The sequence below is a fragment of the Odontesthes bonariensis genome, chromosome 16 (assembly GCF_027942865.1).
Source record: "Odontesthes bonariensis isolate fOdoBon6 chromosome 16, fOdoBon6.hap1, whole genome shotgun sequence".
Classification (NCBI taxonomy): domain Eukaryota; kingdom Metazoa; phylum Chordata; class Actinopteri; order Atheriniformes; family Atherinopsidae; genus Odontesthes; species Odontesthes bonariensis.
In genome coordinates this window covers 15,302,501-15,324,810 of record NC_134521.1, presented here as the reverse complement: position 1 = coordinate 15,324,810, position 22,310 = coordinate 15,302,501, and the positions used below count along the sequence as shown (strand labels likewise).

Sequence of the window (22,310 nt, the reverse complement as noted above, 5' to 3'; positions counted from 1 at the left end):
AGTCATGTGACAAACCTGGTTCAAAAATCATTTTCATGCCGCTGCACATGGCCGGTCATGCCAGGAAGCACAGTAGACGGGTTTATGTCTTAGTCACGCTGTACTTGTAACTTGTTAATCTGCCAAAGTCTTTGTAACAGGAGCCAAAAACATGCTGGGAATGGTAGTCAAATCTGGAGTTCTCCCTTAGCGAACAGGAAGTCATATCCTTCACAAGAACTTGAAAAATATGAGCCCTTCATCATATGTGTGTGCAGTTTTGTTTTTTGCATACATTCATCTGAACTTCCTATGTTAACCTGGATAGTATTACAGATACTGAAAGCTTCTCAGAAATGTAATAAACAAACATACTCCTTGCATGTGGGCTTGTGGCCAAACAGGATCTTTTCATATATAGCTTGAAAATTTGAGTTTTAAATAATATGTATTGAATAGATAATGTTAAATATGCAAATGTAGATTTTTTTTTTTTTTTTCTGGTTTGCTTGCATGCGTTCAGTGCAACTGAAGATTTAAGGGCTTCGGATGAAGATGTACAGTGTAAGCCCACAGCATTGTCGCTCCAAAATGACTAAAGTAATGAATGAACTCCGACACATTAACGTACATTTAACAGGAATTATTTTACAAAGGTGTGCTTTTGCACAGTCATTTTAGCAACAAGTCAAATGTTCCTCACGCCATCTGTCTGACAAAGCAAGATTTTAAATGAAGATGATGGCATATCTGCCCTCTCAAGGACATTCATTGAGCATGTTTGCAATTTATGAATGGGTAATCTGTTACCATGGTGATAGAAATAATGCTCACCTTTTGGGAAGCTTCAGTCGTGTCAGAGGTAATAGCGATGAGGATGTTCAGCTGACTGAAATGGTTAATTTCATTGTCAGTTTGCTGTTGCAGTGTGAGCAACAGGACTTAATATGTTTTGTTGAAGTGGTTGTGGCAGTCTTGGGCTTTGCTGTATACCTTCAAGGCTGTGATTGTGTAAGAGTTGGTTAGATTTAGCCTATTTCGTTGTTTGCCAAATGAAATCGGCATCGTGGTCAAAACAGATCTCTGCTGAGATGTGACAGAGTGATTCTCCAGCGTGTTGTAAGGTACACAAGATCATCATGTCGGACATATGCGGAGGTTTACTCTCCCAAAGCCCTCATTCTTTTGTTTAACTAGAACAGAGATGGGGTTTTGTGCTTAGTTCTGTGGTGATTTGTTCAGCTGCCAGCATCCCTCATCAAAGTAGGGCTTTGAGGGAGAGGTTATCGAGGTTACAGGATTTCAAGAGATGCCCAAATGTCAAAGGTAGATGGCAGTCTTCCAGTTCCCTGCAGCTTGGCAGCGCAGTTTCAAAGTTTACTGAGCTCATCAAAGCTGGTTTTACATTCAGATCCTCGGCAAAGAGTTAGTCAAGAGACCAACTATAGAAACAGGGAAGCCAAGATAATAGTGACATTTACTGATATGAGGTTTTCCACCACGAAATTTTTAAAAAGAAAAAAATGTGGTATTAAAAAAAAAAAAAAAAGATAGTTTAAGGCAATCTTCTGGAACCAAGCTTCAAATCAAACTTTGAAAGCGTGGTTTTATCACATTTACTCAAATTAAATTCAGATTCAGATTTTTAATTGCCTCCTTTTCATCCCCCCCAGGGCTTGTTGAGCATGGTCGAAACTGGACAGCCATTGCCAAGATGGTGGGCACCAAAAGTGAGGCACAGTGCAAGAACTTCTATTTCAATTACAAGAGACGTCACAACTTGGATAACCTGCTCCAGCAGCATAAGCAGGTAAACCTTCTGTGAAGGCCCGTCATTGAACTGCTGCATTTCTAACATGATATATAACAAGATTTATAACAAGATGATCTTTTTTTTTCTTGTTTTTTTTTTTTGTTGCTGTTTCCCAGGACACTCGGAGGGCTCGTGCTCGGTCTCAAGGCGAAGGTCAAGCGACAGCGTCACCTGACGATGACGAGGACAACGCAGATTACAGTGAAGGTCAGAGAGATGAATGATAGAAAGCGTGTGCTTTTTGTTTAACGCACAGTCACACACGTTCTCAAGTACTGGGTCCTCTTCTCTTGTTTGTTTGGAGTTATAGTCCAAGAGTAAATGCCGTACATCTGCACACACGTATGCCTCGGCTTCAAATTTCTGTCCTTGCTTTGAGTTGTGCAGCTTTAGACCTAGTCTTAAGAAAAGCTATGTAAAGAAGATAAGAAACAAGAGGATTTATTGAAAAGTTCAGTAGGAACTTAGGAAGCCTGGTCCAAAGGGCTCGTTGCTGAATGAGTTTTATTTGAGCTGATGGCACTCTGCTTTCTGTTCATCTCACTGTAAACCCAAACTCTTCTGTAGAGGTGCTGTTGGTCTGTGGCCTGCAGGTCTCACATCTTTTACTTCATTCTGATACACCTGAGAATCACTGACACCACTCCGAAAAAATGTTCTCACAGGTGCTTTAATGTAGAGTGAAGGTGCACTTCTGATTTAGCTTTTTACTTCTTTCATCCACATGCAAATAGTTTTTGCATACCATCTGAGCTATCATCACCATGGCAACAACTGCGGCAGTGGAGATCAAACCAACAGTGGCAGGCAGACATTTCGAACAGTCTGTTTCTCTGTTAAAGATTTTTCAAACTTGAATCAATGTCTTTATCACTTGAAATTTGCTATTTGCTCTCTGCCCAGTTGGACACGCACAGTTTTTGCTTTACGTTCCTAAACTCAAGTGTGGAATAAACCAGTTGTTCTTCTTATTGCTTCATTTTAATCTTCAAAGCCTGTTTTTGGATCTTCAGGATCTTGGCCGTAGCGAAGGCAAACATTAGTGATTTAAAGCAGATGATTCAATAAACAATATAGGCAGTAGATTAGGACCAGGAGAGTCTGGTGAGACAATGTGCCTGAACAAAATGAGACCGGACGCTTTGAACATGGATGCTTGTGAAGTGTGTAAAGCATAAAGTGGGGGGCCTCATCATCAGGCTAGTCTCATATCTCACCATTAAGTGAGGCTGCTGTAGATTCTCATTGTCTGCAGCTGATATTAATGCTCGAGGGGTTTATCCTTTGTTAAAGTCTTTATGATTAGAGGTGTGAATCTTTCCAGGCCTCATGCAATGGAGGTTTTCATTGATTTTAAAATTAAAAAAAATTTTTTTTTTTTTTGTAGCCATATAAAAAGCTGCATCTCTTCAGCGCCAGTGTCGTGTCAGCCCACTGCAATATGTTTGTTACATACGAGTCAGTTGCCGTGAAATTCCACGTGGCTTCCAGACCTGCTGTACTCGCACAGTGTTTACCGGTGATTTAGTTTGGCTTCAGAGCTGTTTCTGTGAAGTCAGGTTTGTGCTTGTACTATGAGCTCTTCAGCAGATGGTGAAACACAGAGTTCTGTAAATAAAGCTCAAGATCCTGAACTATGAAAGTTGAAACGGATTTGGTGATTCTATTAACAACGCCTCATTAATTCCTGGCAGAACAATTGGACCGACTGTCTCTCTTGAAGTCTTAATTGTGTTTTCAAAGCGTTGCATTTTTGAGAGGCAGATTTTACAAACTGCGTACGTATTATTTAGTGTGCCTTTCAGTAAATGAGTAAAATCTGAAATGTGGGCAGATGTCTGCTTTCAAAACACTCAGTTTGTATTTCATCACTTGTTGTTGAGATCTGTATATTTTTGCCATGTCACTAATTTATAATGTGAGCACATTAGCATTGGTAGTTAATCTAGTGTCATCCTCCTTGTTGTTTTCTGGCAGTTAAACAAAATGCATTGTGTTAACTGCAACCACCTATTGTATACTATGGTTTCATGTATAAGTTGAACTGCTACACTGTTTGATTATTAGAAATATTATTTAATGCCAGAAATATGCTTAAAAGTTCCAATGAATTTCATGGACATGTCTTGTTTGACGTGCGCTAATTAATTTTCTCCTGCTTTTTAAGGTGGTGACAATAGCTCTGATACAGAGAGTGCCCCCTCCCCCTCTCAGGCTGACTCCTCAAAATCTGGTGATAATAAGAGGGCAGACAGCACCGCGGGAGATTCTCAGTGCACAGATCAAGAAAAAGGTCAGAGCAGCAATGGAAAGACCGCAGAGCCCTCATACGGGGAACTCCGTGTCAAGGAAGAGAAAAGTCCAGAGAGTGAGACTGGATCTCAGGACGAAAAAGTCAGGTTGGCACTGTTTCCTGGCCAAGTGCATCCCAAAACTGAACCTCAAGATATGGACATGAAGACTGGGGAAGTTCAAGTCAAGATGGAGCCTGAGATCAAGGAAAAAGGAGAAAAGGGAGACCACGGCGAAAGGCAGAGGGACCTTCATTCAGATAATGACTCAAGCGCCACCTGCAGTGCTGACGAGGATGTGGAAGCAGAGCCTGATCGACAGAGGTGAGTTTCCATAATCCCTCTTTTTCTGTTGTATGTACATAGTTTCATAATACAGGAGCAATACAGTGTCTATGGTTTTGACATTTTGCCCAACTCTTCAGATTATACACCATGGAAAAGCCGTCACTGTTAAACCCTCCAGGCTCGGTGCTTGTGTCCTCACCCAAACAAGCCCAACTCAACATCCAGCAGCTGCACCAGCGAGCAGCTGCCATCCCTCCCATGGTTAGTGTCAGGTTAATTTATTTTGATTGACAAAGAGGAAAGCAGCTGGTTAAAATCCAAACTAAAAGCCTTTCTACTGTCAACCCTCTTGTTTTTAAGCAGACAGTATTATTGAGGTCTTTTAGGAAGGAACATTTTGAAAAATCTGAATTTGTTTGCTAAACATCTAAATTACATTATATGTGGGATTCTTCATTTTACATTTGATTCAAAAGTGCAGCACTTCATAAGTAATCATTTGTTCAATGAGTTCATATTTATCATTCATACTTGGACTGTTTTTCCCTCTTTGCTTACCAAGGTGCCTAGTCCTTATGGCCCTGGTGGAGTGCCCATCAGTGGCTTAACCATGTTTCAACACCAGATCAAAGCAGTACATGACTCGGCACACCAGGAAGAGAAGCAGAGGCAGGATCAGGGAGACCTGGATCGCAGACCCCACTTCAACACTCGGAGCCCTACCATAATGGACAGAGATGGTAGGAGGAGAAAAACTACAATCATTTTTATCTTCTTTGCTCCAATTTCCCAAAAAATGTCACCATCAGCACTGTTTAGAGGACTATAAATGTCTAATGTGTTGTTCTGTTTCGGGCACTTGTATAAAAGTAGACATTTGGGTGCGCTCTTTTGTAACGTAGTTCAGAATGGAGCTGAAAAAAGAAAAGCAAATCGTAGCTGATCCTGCTCTAAAGTCTGCATTGATGAGCCTCTGGTTGAAAATGGAGACGGTTGTGTGTTTTGGACTTGTGTGACTTGAGTGTATAAGAGCAGGATTTAGCAGTCGGACGTAATTCAGCTGCTCAGAAGGGGGAGAGTAGTGAAGGCATGGCTGGATTTTTGAAAAGCTTTTAGCACCTTTTAGCAAAAGTGCTGTGAAGAGTGGAGCAGCTGCCTGTAAGCCGCTGAGCTTTGACACCAACATAGTACGTACATATTAGCAGTCGTGTGTTCAAGTGGTGGTGTTACTTGCACAGGTCAGTCCATTCTGGGTCAGCTCGATGCTCACTGGCATTGAGCTTCTGCTTTAACAGAGGTTATCTTCCCTTTGTCCTTATGCCTGTGTACTGCAGGTAAGCTCTTACCCTACATGCCTTATGACATGATGCTGGCTCTGGACCAGGAGGGTCATCCTGGTCGGCCAGGCTCTCCCTACAGACTCTCCCCCAGGGAGCTGAGCAAGGCTTCACCTCAGCCTGACCCCAACGCCTCCGGCTACAGTGTGCCGCCAGGTAAATGCACACATCCTCACCTCCTCCTCCTCCATCCCAACCTGTCGTGCCTCCCGCCTACTTTGGCTGATAGAAACTAGCCTTCTCTGACACTAGGGTTATTTTTTGCTCTGTTTGCAGGAGTGAGTTAAATAGTTGAGCTCAGTAAGCAATGTTTGAGGCATTTACATTTTACACTTTTAGAGGCAAATTTGATTAAACCTGTTAACTATTTTCATGTGTATATATTCCTTGGTTTGAGTAATGTATTGGTAGGTGAATTTGGTGCAGAGATGATATAATTTGTGTCCCTTGTAATCCTGTTGTAAGCTGGGGTTTGGCTTTTTTTTTTTTTTCATGTAACACTTTTGCATTAGACAAGTCCGATTGGAATTTCTCTTGTCCAAAGGTATATGTGCCTACACTAGCGATGCTCCCTTAGCAAGATCGGGCTTCTGCCAGGGACGATGATGATCACATGAAGCTTTTGCAAAGTTGTACAGAATTGTGAGAATTTGCAGCTTTGTGCGTTGTGACACCAGTTCAAAGATGGAGAAGGAGATTGCCTTGGAATAAGGACACGTGTAACTACTTTGAGACATTTGCAGGATATTTTTTTTTTCCCCTGAATTTCATTGGTGCTAATGAAAGTAATGCATGAGAGAGGAAAAGGGGAGGATCGTAATGATGAAAAGGTCTGCATGTCCTCACAAATTATGTTTTCGTTCCTGATGCCGAATGAATGTTAATGTTTGACAGGCTCCCTGCTACAAGGATTTATAAATTTATGATCAAGTGGCTTGTTTTCTCATGATGACGTCCGTGCCCGCTGGAGGAGCTCTCTCAGCCATTCACGTTTCTGATTTTGTAGATTTGAGAGCATGAGGTGCTCCTCCTGCAGCGAGGTCACTCCTGGTCTGTGTGGGTGTTGTGATCCATTTGGTCTACTCGGCTTTCCCAGGGGACATTAAAGCAGACAGCAGGCATTGGCCAAAGTTGCCTTGGAATGAGGAGAGACTGTTAACCGAGCATTTCAACGCTTACGTTACTTGAATGATGATGAATATATTCTCATGTAGTCTTTGATGGAAAATGAAGCTTGCGGGACATTGTGATTCAGAGTTATTTTGTCAAACGAGTAGAAGTTGTTTAGGTGATCTGATATTTGCTGCCCAGGTGAATATTTAATACCAAAATGTTTATAATCAGATGTGTCAGATTTTCCTTTTCTTTTCTCATATCCCCTTCAGTTCTCCACCCTGCCCCCAACCAGCTGGTCCAGAGTATGAATGATGGAGTCCGCGTGACGTTCAGCAGGCCCAGTAGACCTCCCAACATTCCCTCTCCTCCTCCACTCATTCCAACAACCAAGCCCACAGACAAACCCTCCTTCATCCAGGGAGGCTCCATCTCCCAGGTGAGACACTCTTAAGCATGATAAAGACGTTCCTCTGGTGAACTCGGTGGAGCTACACTCCTTTTTCCCTTTCTCCATTTCTGATATTCAGACAAACAAGCATGGACAAATCTAATTCCTTTATCGTTTTTATGTGCACTCTTAGAATGAACAAATATGGGTTTGTTTTTTCCCAACATGACACTAGGTCAAACTTAACTTTATTCACACATTTTTGCTGTGTATATTGGTTTCAGTTTATACCATTCTCATATAATATATGAAAAATGTGTCCTCTTAACTCGTTTAAAGTTTGCCACCACATGATATAGTTTATAACTTGATGTCATTGTGTTACAGCTGTGCTCTGAGCTGTAACGTATGAACGATGATCAACATCACTTGACACCACTTTATTGTTCTCGTGAACACGGTTACCTGAACTTGAGATGAGTTCTTTGTCCACATTTTTTTTTTTTTCTCTCAGGGAACTCCTGGAACATATCTGCCTTCTCATGCTGTCTATGGGCCAGAGGGGACTAAAAGCTCTGTGGGTTCCATCTCTCTGGGTTTGCCTCGGCAGCTGGATCCCAACAAGCCTGGTAAGATGACGGACTCTCACATGACTATTTTTAAATCACTCTGTTCAAATGTAGCCCAAAGTGTGACCTAATAGACCAAATTGGCATGAAACTGTAGATGGATATGAAGTTCATACCTCTCCTAGTTATTGCAACCTTTTGAGGGATTATTAAGATTTGAAGGCCCTAAAGTTTTCATCTCTGTACATCATAAAATATTTGATTTCTTTTGGGTGTTTGGGAAGTTATTCTGCATTCTCACTGATGGTTAATTTAAAAGCTGCTGTTTTTGTTTTTTTCCCCAAGCTGTTGTAAGGGCTAAAAATAATTCTTTGTAAAAAGAAAAAAGAAAAAAGGAAATGTTTCCATGCATGCCGAAAGGCAGAACAAGGCGGTTAGAGAAACACCTAGAGTAGTGATTCTGGGGTCACATGAACATAATCAAATGTCCGTACTAGCTGTTGTTAAAGATATTACAAATGTACCTTTTGCTGTTTCAGGACTTCCTTTGCTTATTTACTTTCGAATGAAACAAGTATTTGAGCTAAATTTCCAACTACAACTTGCATGTAAGGGTTATAGAATAGTTATTAGACTGAATGTGTTGATGCCAAGCTTTTAGTTTAGAATGGTTTGAATATCTTTTCTGGAGGGAAGCTTAACTTTGGTCAGAGAAAAATACGGATCAATCGATAAACCCATACTTGCAGTTAATAAACATGCTCATGTTGTCATCAGACATGCATACAGCGTGCGATCCGTGTGCACAAATCCTTTGGCCATTATTTACGTGGTAAATGTTTTGTCAGACCTTTAAACACCTTCATAGAACAAGGTTTGTGTGTGCACTGCTGCAGATATGTTTACGGACCTTTCAGTGGTCTCCAGTGTTTCCACATCACCATGTAATGGAAAGATGTTGTTAGAGTTACTGTACTGAAGCACAGCTGCAAATGGCCAAATCTCTCTCCTTCTTCTTCTCCCCTCAACTCTCCAGGCACTGCTGTGTCATCCATACAGGATGGCAGAGGCAACCATGGAAAGGTCGGGGAGAACATGGCTTTCAGAGGGTCAATCACTCAGGTAATGAATACATGGAGTTAGAGTTTTTGGGTTGTTTTTTTTTCCCGCACTGCTGACTTTACACAATGTGTTATTTGCTGTTTTAAAAAGCATTCTTTTCCTTTCTCCTAAAATAGGGCACCCCAGCCCTGTCCCAGTCTGGCATTAACGTTCCTGCTGAGTTCCTGAAGGGTGCGATCACAAACCTGGTCCTAGGGGACCTTAACATCCCAGACAAGGCCAGGGGAGAGCAGATGTCTAAAGGTCATGTCATCTATGAAGGCAAAAACGGTCACATCGTGTCTTATGATGGTAAGTATTATTGATTTGCCTGTTAACTGCATTTGTGTGCTACGTACATAAATTTCATCAAATTTCATCCTAATATTTTTACGTCTGATAGCCATAAAGAACCCCAGGGAAAACACACGAAGCCCTCGAACAGGCAATGAGCTAAAACGCACTCATGACATGATGGAGGGACCCATGGGCAGAGGACACCCTGGCCGGGAGGAAGCTCCATTTGAGGGTACGGTTTGTGTGTAACTTTGCATATTGAATGTGTTCTGGTTTGTTTGGTCTGTTTCAGTGGGTGACGGCACCCATGTTTTTTTCCCCTCAGGGTTAATTAGTAGAGCAATACCCCGAGAGGGCCACCATGGAGACCCTAAAGAAAGACCATTAATCACTGGATCCATTATGCAAGGTAGCTAATTGAAAAGGATGCCACATTTCTTTTAGCCTGTTGTTGTTCATCAAACCAAAAAAAAGCAAGTTGAAATGTTTTTTTTAATCTTTCCAGGAACACCGAGAACGTCTGCTGACACTTTAGAGGATGCCATGAAATACGGGAAACAGATAAAAAGAGAAAGCCCACCTATTCGATCCTTTGATGGGGCTATCGGCAAGGGCAAGCCCTATGAAGGAGTCAATACTATCAAAGAGATGGGACGTTCCATTCATGAAATCCCACGACAGGACCAGTCTGGCCAGGAAATGTGCAAAACTCCTGACCTGCCAGACAGGAGGGCGATGGAGGCCGCCATGTCTCAGGTTAGACACTAAGAGGGGCTTGCTAGTATGTTTTGGTGGGCATCATTACCTCTGCCATTCTTTTAGACCTTTTCACTGAACTCCTTCTTGAGTCTTTTGCTATTGAAAATAACCAATTCACAAACACACAGTTAACAAAACCAGTGAGTTTCATTACGAGTTGGATTAACCTGTCGAATATAACCTCTTCCTACCTTAAACAGATCCACCCTCTGAGCCAATCTACTATCAAACACAACGTGAAGTCCCTCATTACTAGTCCCAGCAAGCTTCCCCACAGTATGCCCCAACTAGAGGCAATGGAACGAGCCAAATACGAGGAGAGCAAGGCAGTACGCCACACTTCTGTGGTTAACTCCACCACCTCTGTCCTGCGCTCCACGCACCAGGAGGCCGGCAAAGCCCAGCATAGCCCGGGCATGTATGAGGACGCCAATGCTCGCAGGACCCCCGTCAACTACAGCTCCAATCCAGTCTCCAGAGGATCACCCATGCTGGGACGTGCTTCAGAGGGTATATATTATGTAACTATTTCATTCCCAATGGTTGAGGAACTTAAAGTACTCGACCATTACTTGTTTGAAACTGTAATTTCTACAGTTATTGGGTTAGAATTAGATAATTGAATTAGATGTTTAGCTAAACCAGATAATCTTATTTCTGTGAAAAATAGTATTAGGGTTATTAGGGTACATAATGTGCTGACGGCATTGGATGACCTTTTTGTCCTGTACTCGGAGAAATTGCATGATTTAATATGAAATTGTTGCATCAGCTGATTATACAAACCGTTTGTGTTCCTTTGTCTTAAGGTGGTATGAACTCTGCAAAATCTGCTGCCCATGAGAGAAAGAACACCATGACCCCGACACAGAGGGACAGTGTCCCAGCCAAGTCCCCCGTGTCAGGTGGTGACCCCGTATCCTCTCACAGCCCCTTTGACCCACACCACCGGCCTGTTGTTCCTGGAGAAGTGTACCGAGCCCACATGCCTCAGTTTGACTCTCCCCTGGCCTTCCACAGAGTGCTGGATCCTGGTACAGAGTTTAAACCTTCTCACTCTTTCCACTTGAGCTATGAATAGAAGAGTAATAGCCGTGATTCAGAGCAAATTGACGAAAGCAACTCGGGTCATTGCATGTTCGGGATCTTTTTTCAGTTGTTGACGTCAGAAGTGGTGATCAGTATCTGTTAGCCTTCTGTTCATGTTTTAGTTAATTTTTTTTCTTCCTCTTGTTGCCCTCTGTTACAGCATTCATGTTCCCCAGGCAGCCTTCCCCAACAGGCTACCATAACACCTACCAGTTGTATACCATGGAGAACACGCGGCAGACCATCCTCAACGATTATATCACCTCCCAACAGATGCAAGTCATCCCTCGGCCTGATATGGCCAGAGGGCTGTCGCCACGGGAACAGCCTGTCGCTATACCTTACGCAGCCAGCGCTCGAGGTATGGCTCTAAACTCGCTGACTCTCTCGTCTGCCTCTGAAGGCAGGGGAGAAGCCATGGGAAGGAGGGGATGTAGTATGCAGACTGTGTGCTTATGAAGTAGTGGCTACCTTTTCCAGACACTCAGAAGCAAATGACCTTGACAAATTTAGCTGATTTGCTGTTCATATTAGGGCTGCAACTGATTCGGCTATTACTCAATTTATCAATCGGGTGTGGTCATCAAAATCTCAGTTTGCTGAGTGGTTGCTTCTTACAAGTTGACCACTATTCCACCCTGTTTGCAGCCCTGTTGCTTACTGATCAATCTGTATTTGGGAGCACTAACAGATGAAGGTGATGAGTTACAGCTAAGTGTATACGGTGTTCATACATTCAGAAATTGATGGATCGGTTCTTGTTGTTCACCGTTGGCCCTTTGCTTCTGTCTGTAAAAGGGATTATTGATCTAGCCCAGATGCCTCCAACTATCCTGTTGCCTCACCCTGGGGGAACAGGTACTCCCACTTTGGAACGCAACATCTACCTCACTGGAGCTCAGCCCCCTTTCCCTCCTAGGGCTTTCAACCCAACCTCCATATCGCCAGGTGAGGACCCCTCCCTCCCTCCCTCCCCCACCCCTACACCCTGTGTTCCCTTAACTTCCTTGCCACGATCTCCATGTTCCCTCACACTCAGCAGCACAGTGCAGTGCAACACAGTGCAGCCCTGCACTGGCCTGAGAGTGTCAAAGGTCAGTTTTGCTTGTCACAGATTAAGTGGTATTGCGCTCATTAGGGATGCTCTGATCGATCGGCCGCCGATCGTGATTGGCCGATATGGACCCTAAACAGGTTGATCGGCGGGCTCTGGAAGTGCTGATCAGAAAAGCCAATCGCATATTTAAAAAAAACAGAATTTATTTATTTATTTATTTATTTTTTTACCAGAGACTGTTTTTCTCCGCGTGACTTTATATGAAATTATCAATGAGATTTATGTTAAATTTATATGAATTAAACGGTTCTCTTTCCCGCGTGTGACGTAACTTACCGGCGACTGTTTTATGAAAAACAAGCGCGAGGAAAACAAACCCCAACCGTCACTGAGCTCACCGTCAGTGAAACGTTTAAACGCCTGGAGCCGTAGGGACAGTAAAAGGTGGAGGGATAAAACAAAAACGCTTATGGAATTCATTGGACTTGACGAGCAGCCTCTGTCTGTGGTGGAGGACACGGGGTTCCGACGGTTGTTATCGTGCCTGGAGGAGCCACGCTATGCCCCCCCGGACGTAAATACCTAACGGATGTATGTCTCCCTCAGCTGTACGAGACAGTATACACACACGTCAACACACTTTTGAGAGACAATGTCACATCAATCAGTTTTACAACTGATATTTGGAGTTCGAGTGCATGTCACATGTCGATGTTAAGTTTAACAGCGCATTTCATCGACCCGAACTCCCAGCGACACAACCTCGTACTGCACTGCCAAGAATTCACACACAGCCGACGCTTTAGCAGGAGCCTTCGGACGTATGTAATACATTTCAGTTGCTTATTCTTACTTGCTTATTCCCTCATAGTTAAGGTCTAGTTGTTGGTTTGTGCCAAGGTTTTTTAAAAATGTTAAGGTTACTTAAAAAATGTGCTTATTCTTATATATCGTTATGAGGAAATAAGCAAGTAAGAATGAGCAACCGAATACATTTTGGTTGCTTATTCTTACTTGCTTATTCCCTCAGTTAAGGTTTAGTTGTTGGTTTTTTATTTATGTATTGCTCTTGAAAGGGCATGTAATGTTTACATAAATAAAAAGCTGATGGTGGTACATAAATGTCTTTATTATTTATTTTAGTACAAATAGGTTTTTTTTAACACTTTAAGTGGTGCACAAGGCTAGATTGTAAATACACAACATTGAGGATTTTTATTATTCGCCCATCGATTTTGTGATCGGTATCGGCAGATTTAGGATTTCTGTGATCGGTGATCGGATCGGCCCCCAAAAATGCTGATCGGAGCATCCCTAGCGCTCATACATGACTTTTTTTTTTTCATGGGCATACAAACTGTAGGAATGAACAGAAATTAAATGCTGCGTTGTAGAAACCCTTCTGTGGCTGTATATCTGAAAATGGTCGTGTTTGTCTGAATATGACCAGATTTGCTGTGGTAGATTGAGAACTCAGGAGCAAGGCAGCCAGATCCATCCTGTTGAGACCACAGGGGTCGTGTGTTTATAAATGTTGGGTATGTGACATCTATCTTCTCCTCAGGTCACCCAAGCCATCTTGCTGCCAATGTGGAGAGAGAGCGAGAGAGGGAACAGCAGGAAAAGGAAAGGGAGCAGCGGGAAAGGGAACGCGAGCGGGAGATGAGAGAGCGAGAACGAGAGCGGGAGCGAACCAATGAATACATGCGGGGAGGTGAGTAGTCTTGGGGAAAAGCTAAAATTAGATTGTTGTTTCATGCAGGCAATCATGCCATAGAACCTCTTGTTTTAATACAGTTTTATTACAGTGTTTAATTTTTGTACAAATGTAAAGGTGGACCGGAGCAGCCAGTTCGGCCCGGGAGTCGAGGTTATCTGCATTCTCCTTCTCCCTCGCTCAGGACACAGGATGTACTGGTTCAGCAGCGGCCGAGCATCTTCCAGGGAAAGAGTGTCATCACCTCTCTAATGTAAGCTGAAAAAGTTCTGCAACACCAAAACATTCTCCATAGTTGGGTTACCGTTTGAAAAAGGATTGAATGGTTTACTGTTGGATGCAACATGTTGAGCTTCTTCAAAACAGTTGACACGTAAAGTTAAAGCAACTCAAGAGCAGATTTGCTTAGTGCAAACTGTTCAACAATGTCTTGGGAAACCAGCTCAACCATAACTGTGCAACCTGGTTGATAAAACAGCATTTTTATTCTTCAGCTCTTAGAAAGAGGTCTCCTGTTCGATTCGTCACAACGGAGACCATTTTTGATAATGTTATTATTATTATTATGATGAAAATTAGTAGAAAAAGCCTTTTCACCTGTTTTATTCTATGTGTTAGTCTTTTGCTTCCTATTCAGTTTTTTCTCCGTGTTTTATGGCAGCTTCATTGTTCTGCTGAGGCCGGAAAATCCCAAATTTACCACTGAATACTATCATTTTGTTTAGGCTGCAAAATTTGGATTATGTTCTGTCACTGCATCTATAGTCCACATGCACATCATGTAACATCTTAAAATGTTCATATTTTCACTTTTACTGTACCGTATTTTAGTGTGGTAGCCACACAAAGTTTTTAATTTTTGGTGCCCCCTAGTGCCGCAATGCGTTATTCTCAGATAACTGCATCTTTAACAGAAGAAACGCACAAACATTGACATTAACATGAAAGGAGCATATCCTGGATAGGCTGTTGATCTTAGATCTCTGAGGGGACATTTGTGTCAGGTCTTTGTGCAGGTTACGTTTATACATGTGGTTAAATTTTGGACGGCAGTATTGTGTGACAGCTGCACATGTCAGGAAGTCTGTTCTTTAGATAAAAGGTACATCTTGGGTTGGACACACTTTATGCTTTACATGTAATCCTTTAGGAAATTTGATGTCTTTATCTCCTCATTTCCTCTAAGGCCTCATCCACCAGCAGTGACATCAGCTCCACAGAGCAGCTCCCGCTACAGTACTGCAGCTGATGTTCTGGATGCTTTGGTGGATGCTGCAGCTTCTCCACCACAGATGGATGTTTCCAAGGCGAAGGAGAGTAAACACGAACGGGATGATGACACGGCTTCATCAACTGCCATGCGGCGGGCACCCACCCTCTCTGAACAACAGCAGCAGGAGACAGAAAGGCGATCTCTCCACTCACCGTTTAGTGCCATGTCTCTCCCAGGTGGTAAGCCTCATCCAGGTTACTCTGAGGGCCCTGGTGTCGGGGCTAAGGATAAGGGACCTCAGACAAAGTCACGCATCGAAGAGGAGCTTCGTACTCATGGAAAGACGACTATCACAGCAGCTAGCTTCATCGATGTCATCATTACACGTCAGATAGCTTCAGACAAAGACTCTCGTGAACGAGGCTCTCAGAGCTCTGACTCCTCAAGCAGCTGTGAGTGTTTTGGATGGACAGATTTTTATTTAAACTTCACTTAAGTGCACAAGAACATCATCAGTTAGCTGACCTGGAACAAATATCAGTAAAATGTAATCTTTCTCTTTGCGTTGAACTGTCCATACCACGACCTCACCTCTATGCCTTGTTGTTTGCCCGCACTTGTTTTGCAGTATCATCTAATCGGTATGACAACACTGCTGGAGGAGCCATTGAAGTGATAAGTCCAGCTAGTTCCCCCGTCCAATCCCAACAGGACAAAGCAGATGAGGGCCAACAAGCAGCAGGTATGATGAGTAAACTCATGGATATATTCATTTATACTTTTATTTAAATATATATATGTATTAAAATAAGTTGCATTTATTGCCAAAGTTGATTTGTAATGGTAGTAAGACACACTCAGTAATGAAGGCTAAATTTAGCAGTGTTGCGTAAACAAGTTGAGAAGGCATACCATAACTTGGAGGGCTTGGCCCACTGACTTCTGTCAGACAGCTTTCCACTGCAGCAGTCTGGTCACCAGACTGCACGAGAACTTATTTTTGACACCTGCAAGCTGAGACTTTTGGCATAGAGCCTGTCGGGCTAATCGCTGTCTCATCACTTCTGACTTCACCCTGTCTATTTTAATGAAACAACGCTGTCCTTGGTCAACCTTCCAGTTGGCATGCGGGCTTACGAGATGAGTCGTTACCGTCCATCAGGGGAACCACCTCAGCCCCCTTCCTCCCAGGCAGACAACTACTCACAGGTCCCCAAAACTCACAGAGTCATGACCTTGGCGGACCATATTTCGGTAAGATTGTTGCCGAACACAGTATTTTGCATTAGAAAAAATAATGCATTCGAGCTGTCCATCGTGTGTAACTAACCGAGTTTTATGGTCTTTCTGTAAATTTGCAGCATATAATCACCCAAGACTTTGCCCGGAATCAGGACCCTCCCGTTTCCTCTTCAGCCTCTGCCACATTCCAGAGCTCAGTGCCATCAATGTCCTCTTCAGGTCGAGTCAAGGGGCCCAGCCGCTACAGTCCTGAGAACCATGTCCAGGTCTCACACCACCAGAGACCATCCAGCAGGGTTTCTCCAGAGAATGCCTCTGATAAACCCAGAGCCAGGTACATGAAGCCTCCAATGTTGGAGTATAATTCATGACCCCATTTAGTGTCTAAACAGCTTTTTTTTTCTGTGCTCTTTTTCCAGGCCCGGTAAGTCTCCTGAGCGAGGAGGCAGGCCAATGGAGAACTACGAGCCAATTTCTCCTCCACAGGGTTACCAAGGCATGGACAAACAAGATGTTGGCGGGCCTTCATCCCAGAGACGAGAGCCTGACAACTCAGAGATCAGGTACAAGATCTGCATGGTTCATGTGCTTTATACTTCGGTGAAATTGTAGGAACATACTGTTGGTGATGCCCTGACATCAGAGGTGGAGAAAAGGACCATGAACAAGCTGCTGTCAATCGTAGACGATAACCGCCACCCCCTACACAGCACATGAACTAAACGGGGGGAACATGTGCAGTGCCAGAGAGGTGAAACGGATCTGTGTGCATGAGTCTGACCTACTCTGCCCCCACACTTTATACCATATCATGTATATAATCTTTCTTTTTTATTACAGTCTATTGTTTGTGTGTGTATGTATAAATCGTATATATGCCTTTATCGATCATCTATCGATCTATAGTTTAAAAAAAAAAAAGGTCCATGTTCACAGAGATATAACATCTTGATAGCTGTAGTGCATGTTGTAAATATTAATTTATCAGTTGCTATGCAGTTGATCATCACACAAAAAGAAAGCTGGCATTTAATTTTGCTATAATTACCTTGATATTCAATCGAACTGTATTAGATTGTAAATCAGTTTCTCCTTTGAATGCCTTCCTGTGGAATGTTCCCTCCATCAGAAGATGTTTGATACCCCAGCGGGGTTGAAATGGTAAAATTCGACTCAGGCTCTAATGCCTCGAACACCCATTGTCTCCACTTTTTATCGTTGAAGGAATGACTCGCGGTCCCCGGGGAGTGTCAGCTACCTGCCTTCCTTCTTCACCAAGCTGGAGAGTACCTCTCCGATGGTTAAATCCAAGAAGCAGGAAATCTTTCGTAAATTGAACTCTTCCGGTGTCGGGGATTCTGATGTTGGTAAGTGGGTCTTCTCTTATCCCTTTTGTTTAATCTGTTAATTCCCACAAATTATTCTCACTCATCCAGCATGTGATAACATTATAACACTGTGACTTTTAATAATTGTTTTGCAGGAAACGCACAGCCGGGCACTGAGATTTTCAACTTGCCTGCTGTAACCAGCTCCAGTAAGTAGGAGGAAGCCCCATTTAGGCACTTTTTAGTTTTATGTGGACTATTTCTTTTCTAAGTGTGGATTCTGTTGTGTGGAATTTTTTAGGTAGCATCAACCCAAGGAGTCAGTCCTTCAGTGACCCAGCCAGTAACCTGGGGTTAGAGGACATAATCCGCAAAGCCTTGATGGGCAATTTGGAGGAGAGACATGAGGAGCACCAGGGAGGAGGAGGGTCTTCTGGAGCAGGCAGTGACTCCCGGCAGGAAGCCAGTCCATCACCCAGTATGGGTATGCTTAAAAACATAAAACCTCAAACATCCATCAGTATTCATGCTTAGAAGAAATTAACATGTTGCCTGTTTAAATCTGCAGGAAAGCAGAAGCAAGGCAAAGCAAACAGCCGGAAATCCAAGTCACCCAACCTGGGTCAGGCCTACGCCGGAGGAGAGCGTCCATCATCAGTGTCCTCTGTCCACTCTGAGGGTGATTATCACCGGCCAACCCAACCCCAGTGGAGCTGGGACGAACGACCCTCATCCACAGGTGAGCTGCCCATCCTCAGGCGTCACTATCTGGATGTACTGGAACGTGGTAAAACCACACATTTAAAAACAGTTTTTGACACTCTTCTACTTCTTTTTTTTCCTCCAAGGTCCCATGCAGTTTCCTTACAACCCGCTTACCATGCGCATGCTGAGCAACACGCCACCCAACTCCATGGCCTCGCCCTCTATACAAAGCCAGCAGCAGCAGCAGCAGCCGCCTCCAGGTGGAGCACCTGTGGCCCAGCAGCGAGTGTGGCAGTCTCTCCTGTCAGAACAATACGAGACCCTGTCTGACAGCGACGACTGAGCCCCACTTGTTACAGCTCCAAGAACCAGAAAAGAGGCCTACGCCGAGGCTGGTCTGATCACGCCCCTCTCCCGGAACTAATTCACTTATTGGCGAGTGAGACTAGTAGATGGGGTTGTGTCCTTTTTTTATTTTATTTTTGGTGCTATGGCGCCCCCTGGATGTTGGCTACCAGTACCAGCAGCAGCTTGTGACAAGTAGGGCTCTCCTGAACACGACTTACTCCTGTTTCGGAAGCTCTCACCCAGCCTGTCGGCGACATAAACAAAAGGCACCTGAGGGGATGACATTGGCTAAAGTCGAGCTGAAGAAATTAAAATGTTACAGAAAAAAAAAAAACAACATAAGAAACTATTTCTGAATTTTGTCTGATTTCTGTAAAGATATATCCTGTCTTTAAGAAAACCATTGTATGTAAATAGAGTAACCTTTTGCAGTGTTTTTCTTAACTTGATTATTTCTTATTTTAATGTTGCTTTTAAATTGATCCACTTTAAATGGAGAGAGCAGGGGTGTAGTCTTTAGTATCGCAGTCGCTCTCCCAGCCTTCCCCCATCTGATGTCACCCAACACCCACTCAAAAGTTTTTCGATTGCAACGCTAAAGAGAGACCGACCTGTAGTTTGTACTTGACCATGAGTGGATAACGGAGATTGTGACACCATGCGCAAAGCACCACCAGAGCCTGAACATTGTGGACATTAGAGGACAAAACAAAACTCAAAACATTTCGAGCAGCGTTGATATGTGATGCCTGTCTTTGTCACATAGTGGCGATGATGCATGGATTGTATCTATCAGGTGGTAGAGATACCTTCTTACCCCATTACAGCAGAGAAATATTGTCAAAACAAGTTGAGAACACTGGTGTCATAGAAGAAAGGTGAAAAGTCTGATATAAGCTTACCAGAAATTATATCCTTATGACTACTCCTGGACCCCGTTTGAATAATGAAAGTGAGCCAATGTCTTTTTTTTTTATTTCATTTTACTTTCAACAGACGTAATTGTAGTGTTTCACATCTCTGCAATTACAGTTTCCGACATACCAGGAATAATTTTTGTTTTCATGGTTTAAAAGAAAAAAAGTTTGTCAGGAAGTTTTGGTTTATTTGGGAGGGATGCTTTTTGCCACGCTTTGTGACTTGAGAGAGAAGGCAGCTTCAACTAATTTTCTCAGAGATATATCTTGGTGTTTGATGTTTGTATTTGTTTCTTTGGTCCCTTTTTTTTTTTTATACTGTCCTGACAAAAATCTGAACTCTGTAAATAGTCTTTCCATTAGACAAAAAAGACAAAACTAACCAAACTTAAAGAATGGTCTGCACCATTGTTGCACTTTTTTTGCTTTGTGGCTTTTGACAACAGAAAGCATACTACCTGCTGTGTAACTTATTCAACATCCAGCCCAGTACAATAGTAAGATGTGCTTTAACTTTTCCCATCACTCACAGAAAATCTGGATGTTTTAATTTCCTGTCTTTTCTTATAGCTGGTACAAGATATTTCTAGTGTTACACCTGCATCACAGTTACAGTTTTAAGTGCATGGTACCGTTAAATGTTTTGTAATTTGCCGTCATGGTGATTCAAAACCTTGACCACTTAATCTTCGCTTTCATTGTGTCAATCAGCAGACATGCAGCTTTGAATATGACTTTTACTAGGTCAGCATCACAAAGAGCAGTAGCATTGCTCTTTAGGTCTTCTTTTTAAAGATATGTGAAAAAGATGCAATATTTTGGCTTTCACTATGCTCAGTTAACTAAATCCATTCTGCGCTAAACTTGTGATTTCCTCTCAATTTGATTCAGATTTTTTTAAACATTTGTTGCAGCTCATGCTCAGATTTTTTTGTTTTCTTCTTTGTTTTTCATCCTGTTTAGAGGGGATGCTGTGTGTTTACAAAGCAATGATGAAAAAAAAAAAGTTTAAAAACTTGAATCTTTTAGAAATCCGACATGAAGCCGATACCAGAATTCGGGCATATTTTCAGCTAACTATCAAACACGCAGCAGTGACTTTTTTTTTGTTCTTTTTAAAATTGAGACTTGAAACCCCATGTGTCCTACGATGTTTAAATGCAATGTTTGTATCGCACAATGTCTCTTAGTAGGCTATTACAAGAGTTCAGACCAATCAAATAAAGTGGATCAGTTCTCCGCCACTGAAAAATTTGTAGGTTTTTATAGGTGTGCCATCTTTTTCTTTTTCTTTTTTTGTTTTGTTTAGTTTTTTTCAGTTTTTTTTCTGACTGCACAATGTCGTAATGCTTGGTCACTTAGGTGTACTGCAACTGTTCACTTTCATTTCTGCTGGTGAATTTATGCAATATAAAATGAAAACCTGTCAGGATTTGCAATATAATAAATAGTATATAATATTATTTAATCAGTCTATTTATTATGATAGACTGACTTCCATTATCGCAAGTTATTGAGCCAAAACCTTCTTTTTTTTTTAGCATCAAATATTGGGTTTTTCATACATTTAGACATTATATACCCACAACAGGAATAAAGGTAAACTGTGTGGTTCAGCCACACTCAAGGACACTTGACTCTAAAACAAGTCTGGGTGAAATCTAACTCATTGTTAGTGCTATTTAATTTCATAGCTTTGCTAGTTGTTTATTTTCAGTGGTTAGAGTCAGTCGTCCAATAACCGGAAGGTTGGGGGTTCGATTGCCACTCTCTCCACTCAAAAAGACTGACAGCTCTTTGTCACAGCTGAGGTGCCCTTGAGTAAGGCACCGTACCCCCATGCTCCCCGTATATGGCATCTGTTTCTATGAGTGTGTGACCCTGTGCATGAGTGTGACAACAGGTGCCAACCTGGATGGTTTAATAGCGGCGGATAAATTTCATGTGTATGCATGACAATAAATCTGATCTTAATTTTATTGGTGTAACCCGGTCAGCAGTCAGTTGCTGCTGATCTAAAACCTGCATTATGTTGCTTTGTCGGTACAGTATGGTTTATTTAATCAGATATTCAAGTTAACTTAATTATTATTATTATATATATATATATATATATATATATACATACACAGTACAGACCAAAAGTTTGGACACACCTCATTCAAAGAGTTTCCTTTATTTTCATGACTATGAAGATTGCAGATTCACACTGAAGGCATCAAAACTATGAATTAACACATGTGGAATTATATACTTAACAAAAAAGTGTGAAACAACTGAAAATATGTCTCATATTATAGGTTCTTCAAAGTAGCCACCTTTTGCTTTGGTTACTGCTTCGCACACTCTTGGCATTCTTTTGATGAACTTTCAACAGGTAGTCACCTGAAATGGTCTTCCAACAGTCTTGAAGGAGTTCCCAGAGATGCTTAGCTCTTGTTGGCCCTTTTGCCTTCACTCTGCGGTCCAGCTCACCCCAAACCATCTCGATTGGGTTCAGGTCCGGTGACTGTGGAGGCCAGGTTATCTGACGCAGCACCCTATCACTCTCCTTCTTGGTCAAATAGCCCTTACACAGCCTGGAGGTGTGTTTGGGGTCATTGTCCTGTTGGAAAATAAAGGATGGTCCAACTAAACGCAAACCGGATGGAATAGCATGCCGCTGCAAGATGCTGTGGTAGCCATGCTGGTTCAGTATTCCTTCAATTTTGAATAAATCCCCAACAGTGTCACCAGCAAAGCACCCCCACACCATC

At 42.5% G+C, this 22,310-nt stretch overlaps 1 protein-coding gene across 5 annotated transcripts in view; it reads left to right on the top strand.

Moving 5' to 3' along the window:
• ncor1 (nuclear receptor corepressor 1) overlaps positions 1–21,017 on the top strand; it is a 51,278-nt gene extending 30,261 nt beyond the window's left edge. For 4 of the 5 annotated variants that reach the window (XM_075486370.1, XM_075486371.1, XM_075486369.1 and 1 more), the window contains 29 exons: positions 1,653–1,789; positions 1,909–1,999; positions 3,960–4,407; positions 4,509–4,632; positions 4,934–5,111; positions 5,706–5,864; positions 7,094–7,260; positions 7,727–7,841; positions 8,818–8,903; positions 9,020–9,194; positions 9,286–9,411; positions 9,505–9,588; positions 9,685–9,935; positions 10,139–10,448; positions 10,748–10,972; positions 11,188–11,388; positions 11,826–11,975; positions 13,649–13,798; positions 13,919–14,054; positions 14,988–15,466; positions 15,643–15,756; positions 16,135–16,268; positions 16,376–16,590; positions 16,676–16,819; positions 17,481–17,623; positions 17,740–17,793; positions 17,886–18,068; positions 18,153–18,323; positions 18,433–21,017. In XM_075486370.1, the coding sequence (XP_075342485.1) occupies positions 1,653–1,789; positions 1,909–1,999; positions 3,960–4,407; positions 4,509–4,632; positions 4,934–5,111; positions 5,706–5,864; positions 7,094–7,260; positions 7,727–7,841; positions 8,818–8,903; positions 9,020–9,194; positions 9,286–9,411; positions 9,505–9,588; positions 9,685–9,935; positions 10,139–10,448; positions 10,748–10,972; positions 11,188–11,388; positions 11,826–11,975; positions 13,649–13,798; positions 13,919–14,054; positions 14,988–15,466; positions 15,643–15,756; positions 16,135–16,268; positions 16,376–16,590; positions 16,676–16,819; positions 17,481–17,623; positions 17,740–17,793; positions 17,886–18,068; positions 18,153–18,323; positions 18,433–18,632 (5,150 nt within the window). In that variant the 3' untranslated portion in view covers positions 18,633–21,017. The remainder of the gene's footprint in view (positions 1–1,652; positions 1,790–1,908; positions 2,000–3,959; positions 4,408–4,508; positions 4,633–4,933; positions 5,112–5,705; positions 5,865–7,093; positions 7,261–7,726; positions 7,842–8,817; positions 8,904–9,019; positions 9,195–9,285; positions 9,412–9,504; positions 9,589–9,684; positions 9,936–10,138; positions 10,449–10,747; positions 10,973–11,187; positions 11,389–11,825; positions 11,976–13,648; positions 13,799–13,918; positions 14,055–14,987; positions 15,467–15,642; positions 15,757–16,134; positions 16,269–16,375; positions 16,591–16,675; positions 16,820–17,480; positions 17,624–17,739; positions 17,794–17,885; positions 18,069–18,152; positions 18,324–18,432) is intronic. The other variant, XM_075486372.1, reaches the window with a different exon arrangement.
• Positions 21,018–22,310: the final 1,293 nt, after the last annotated feature.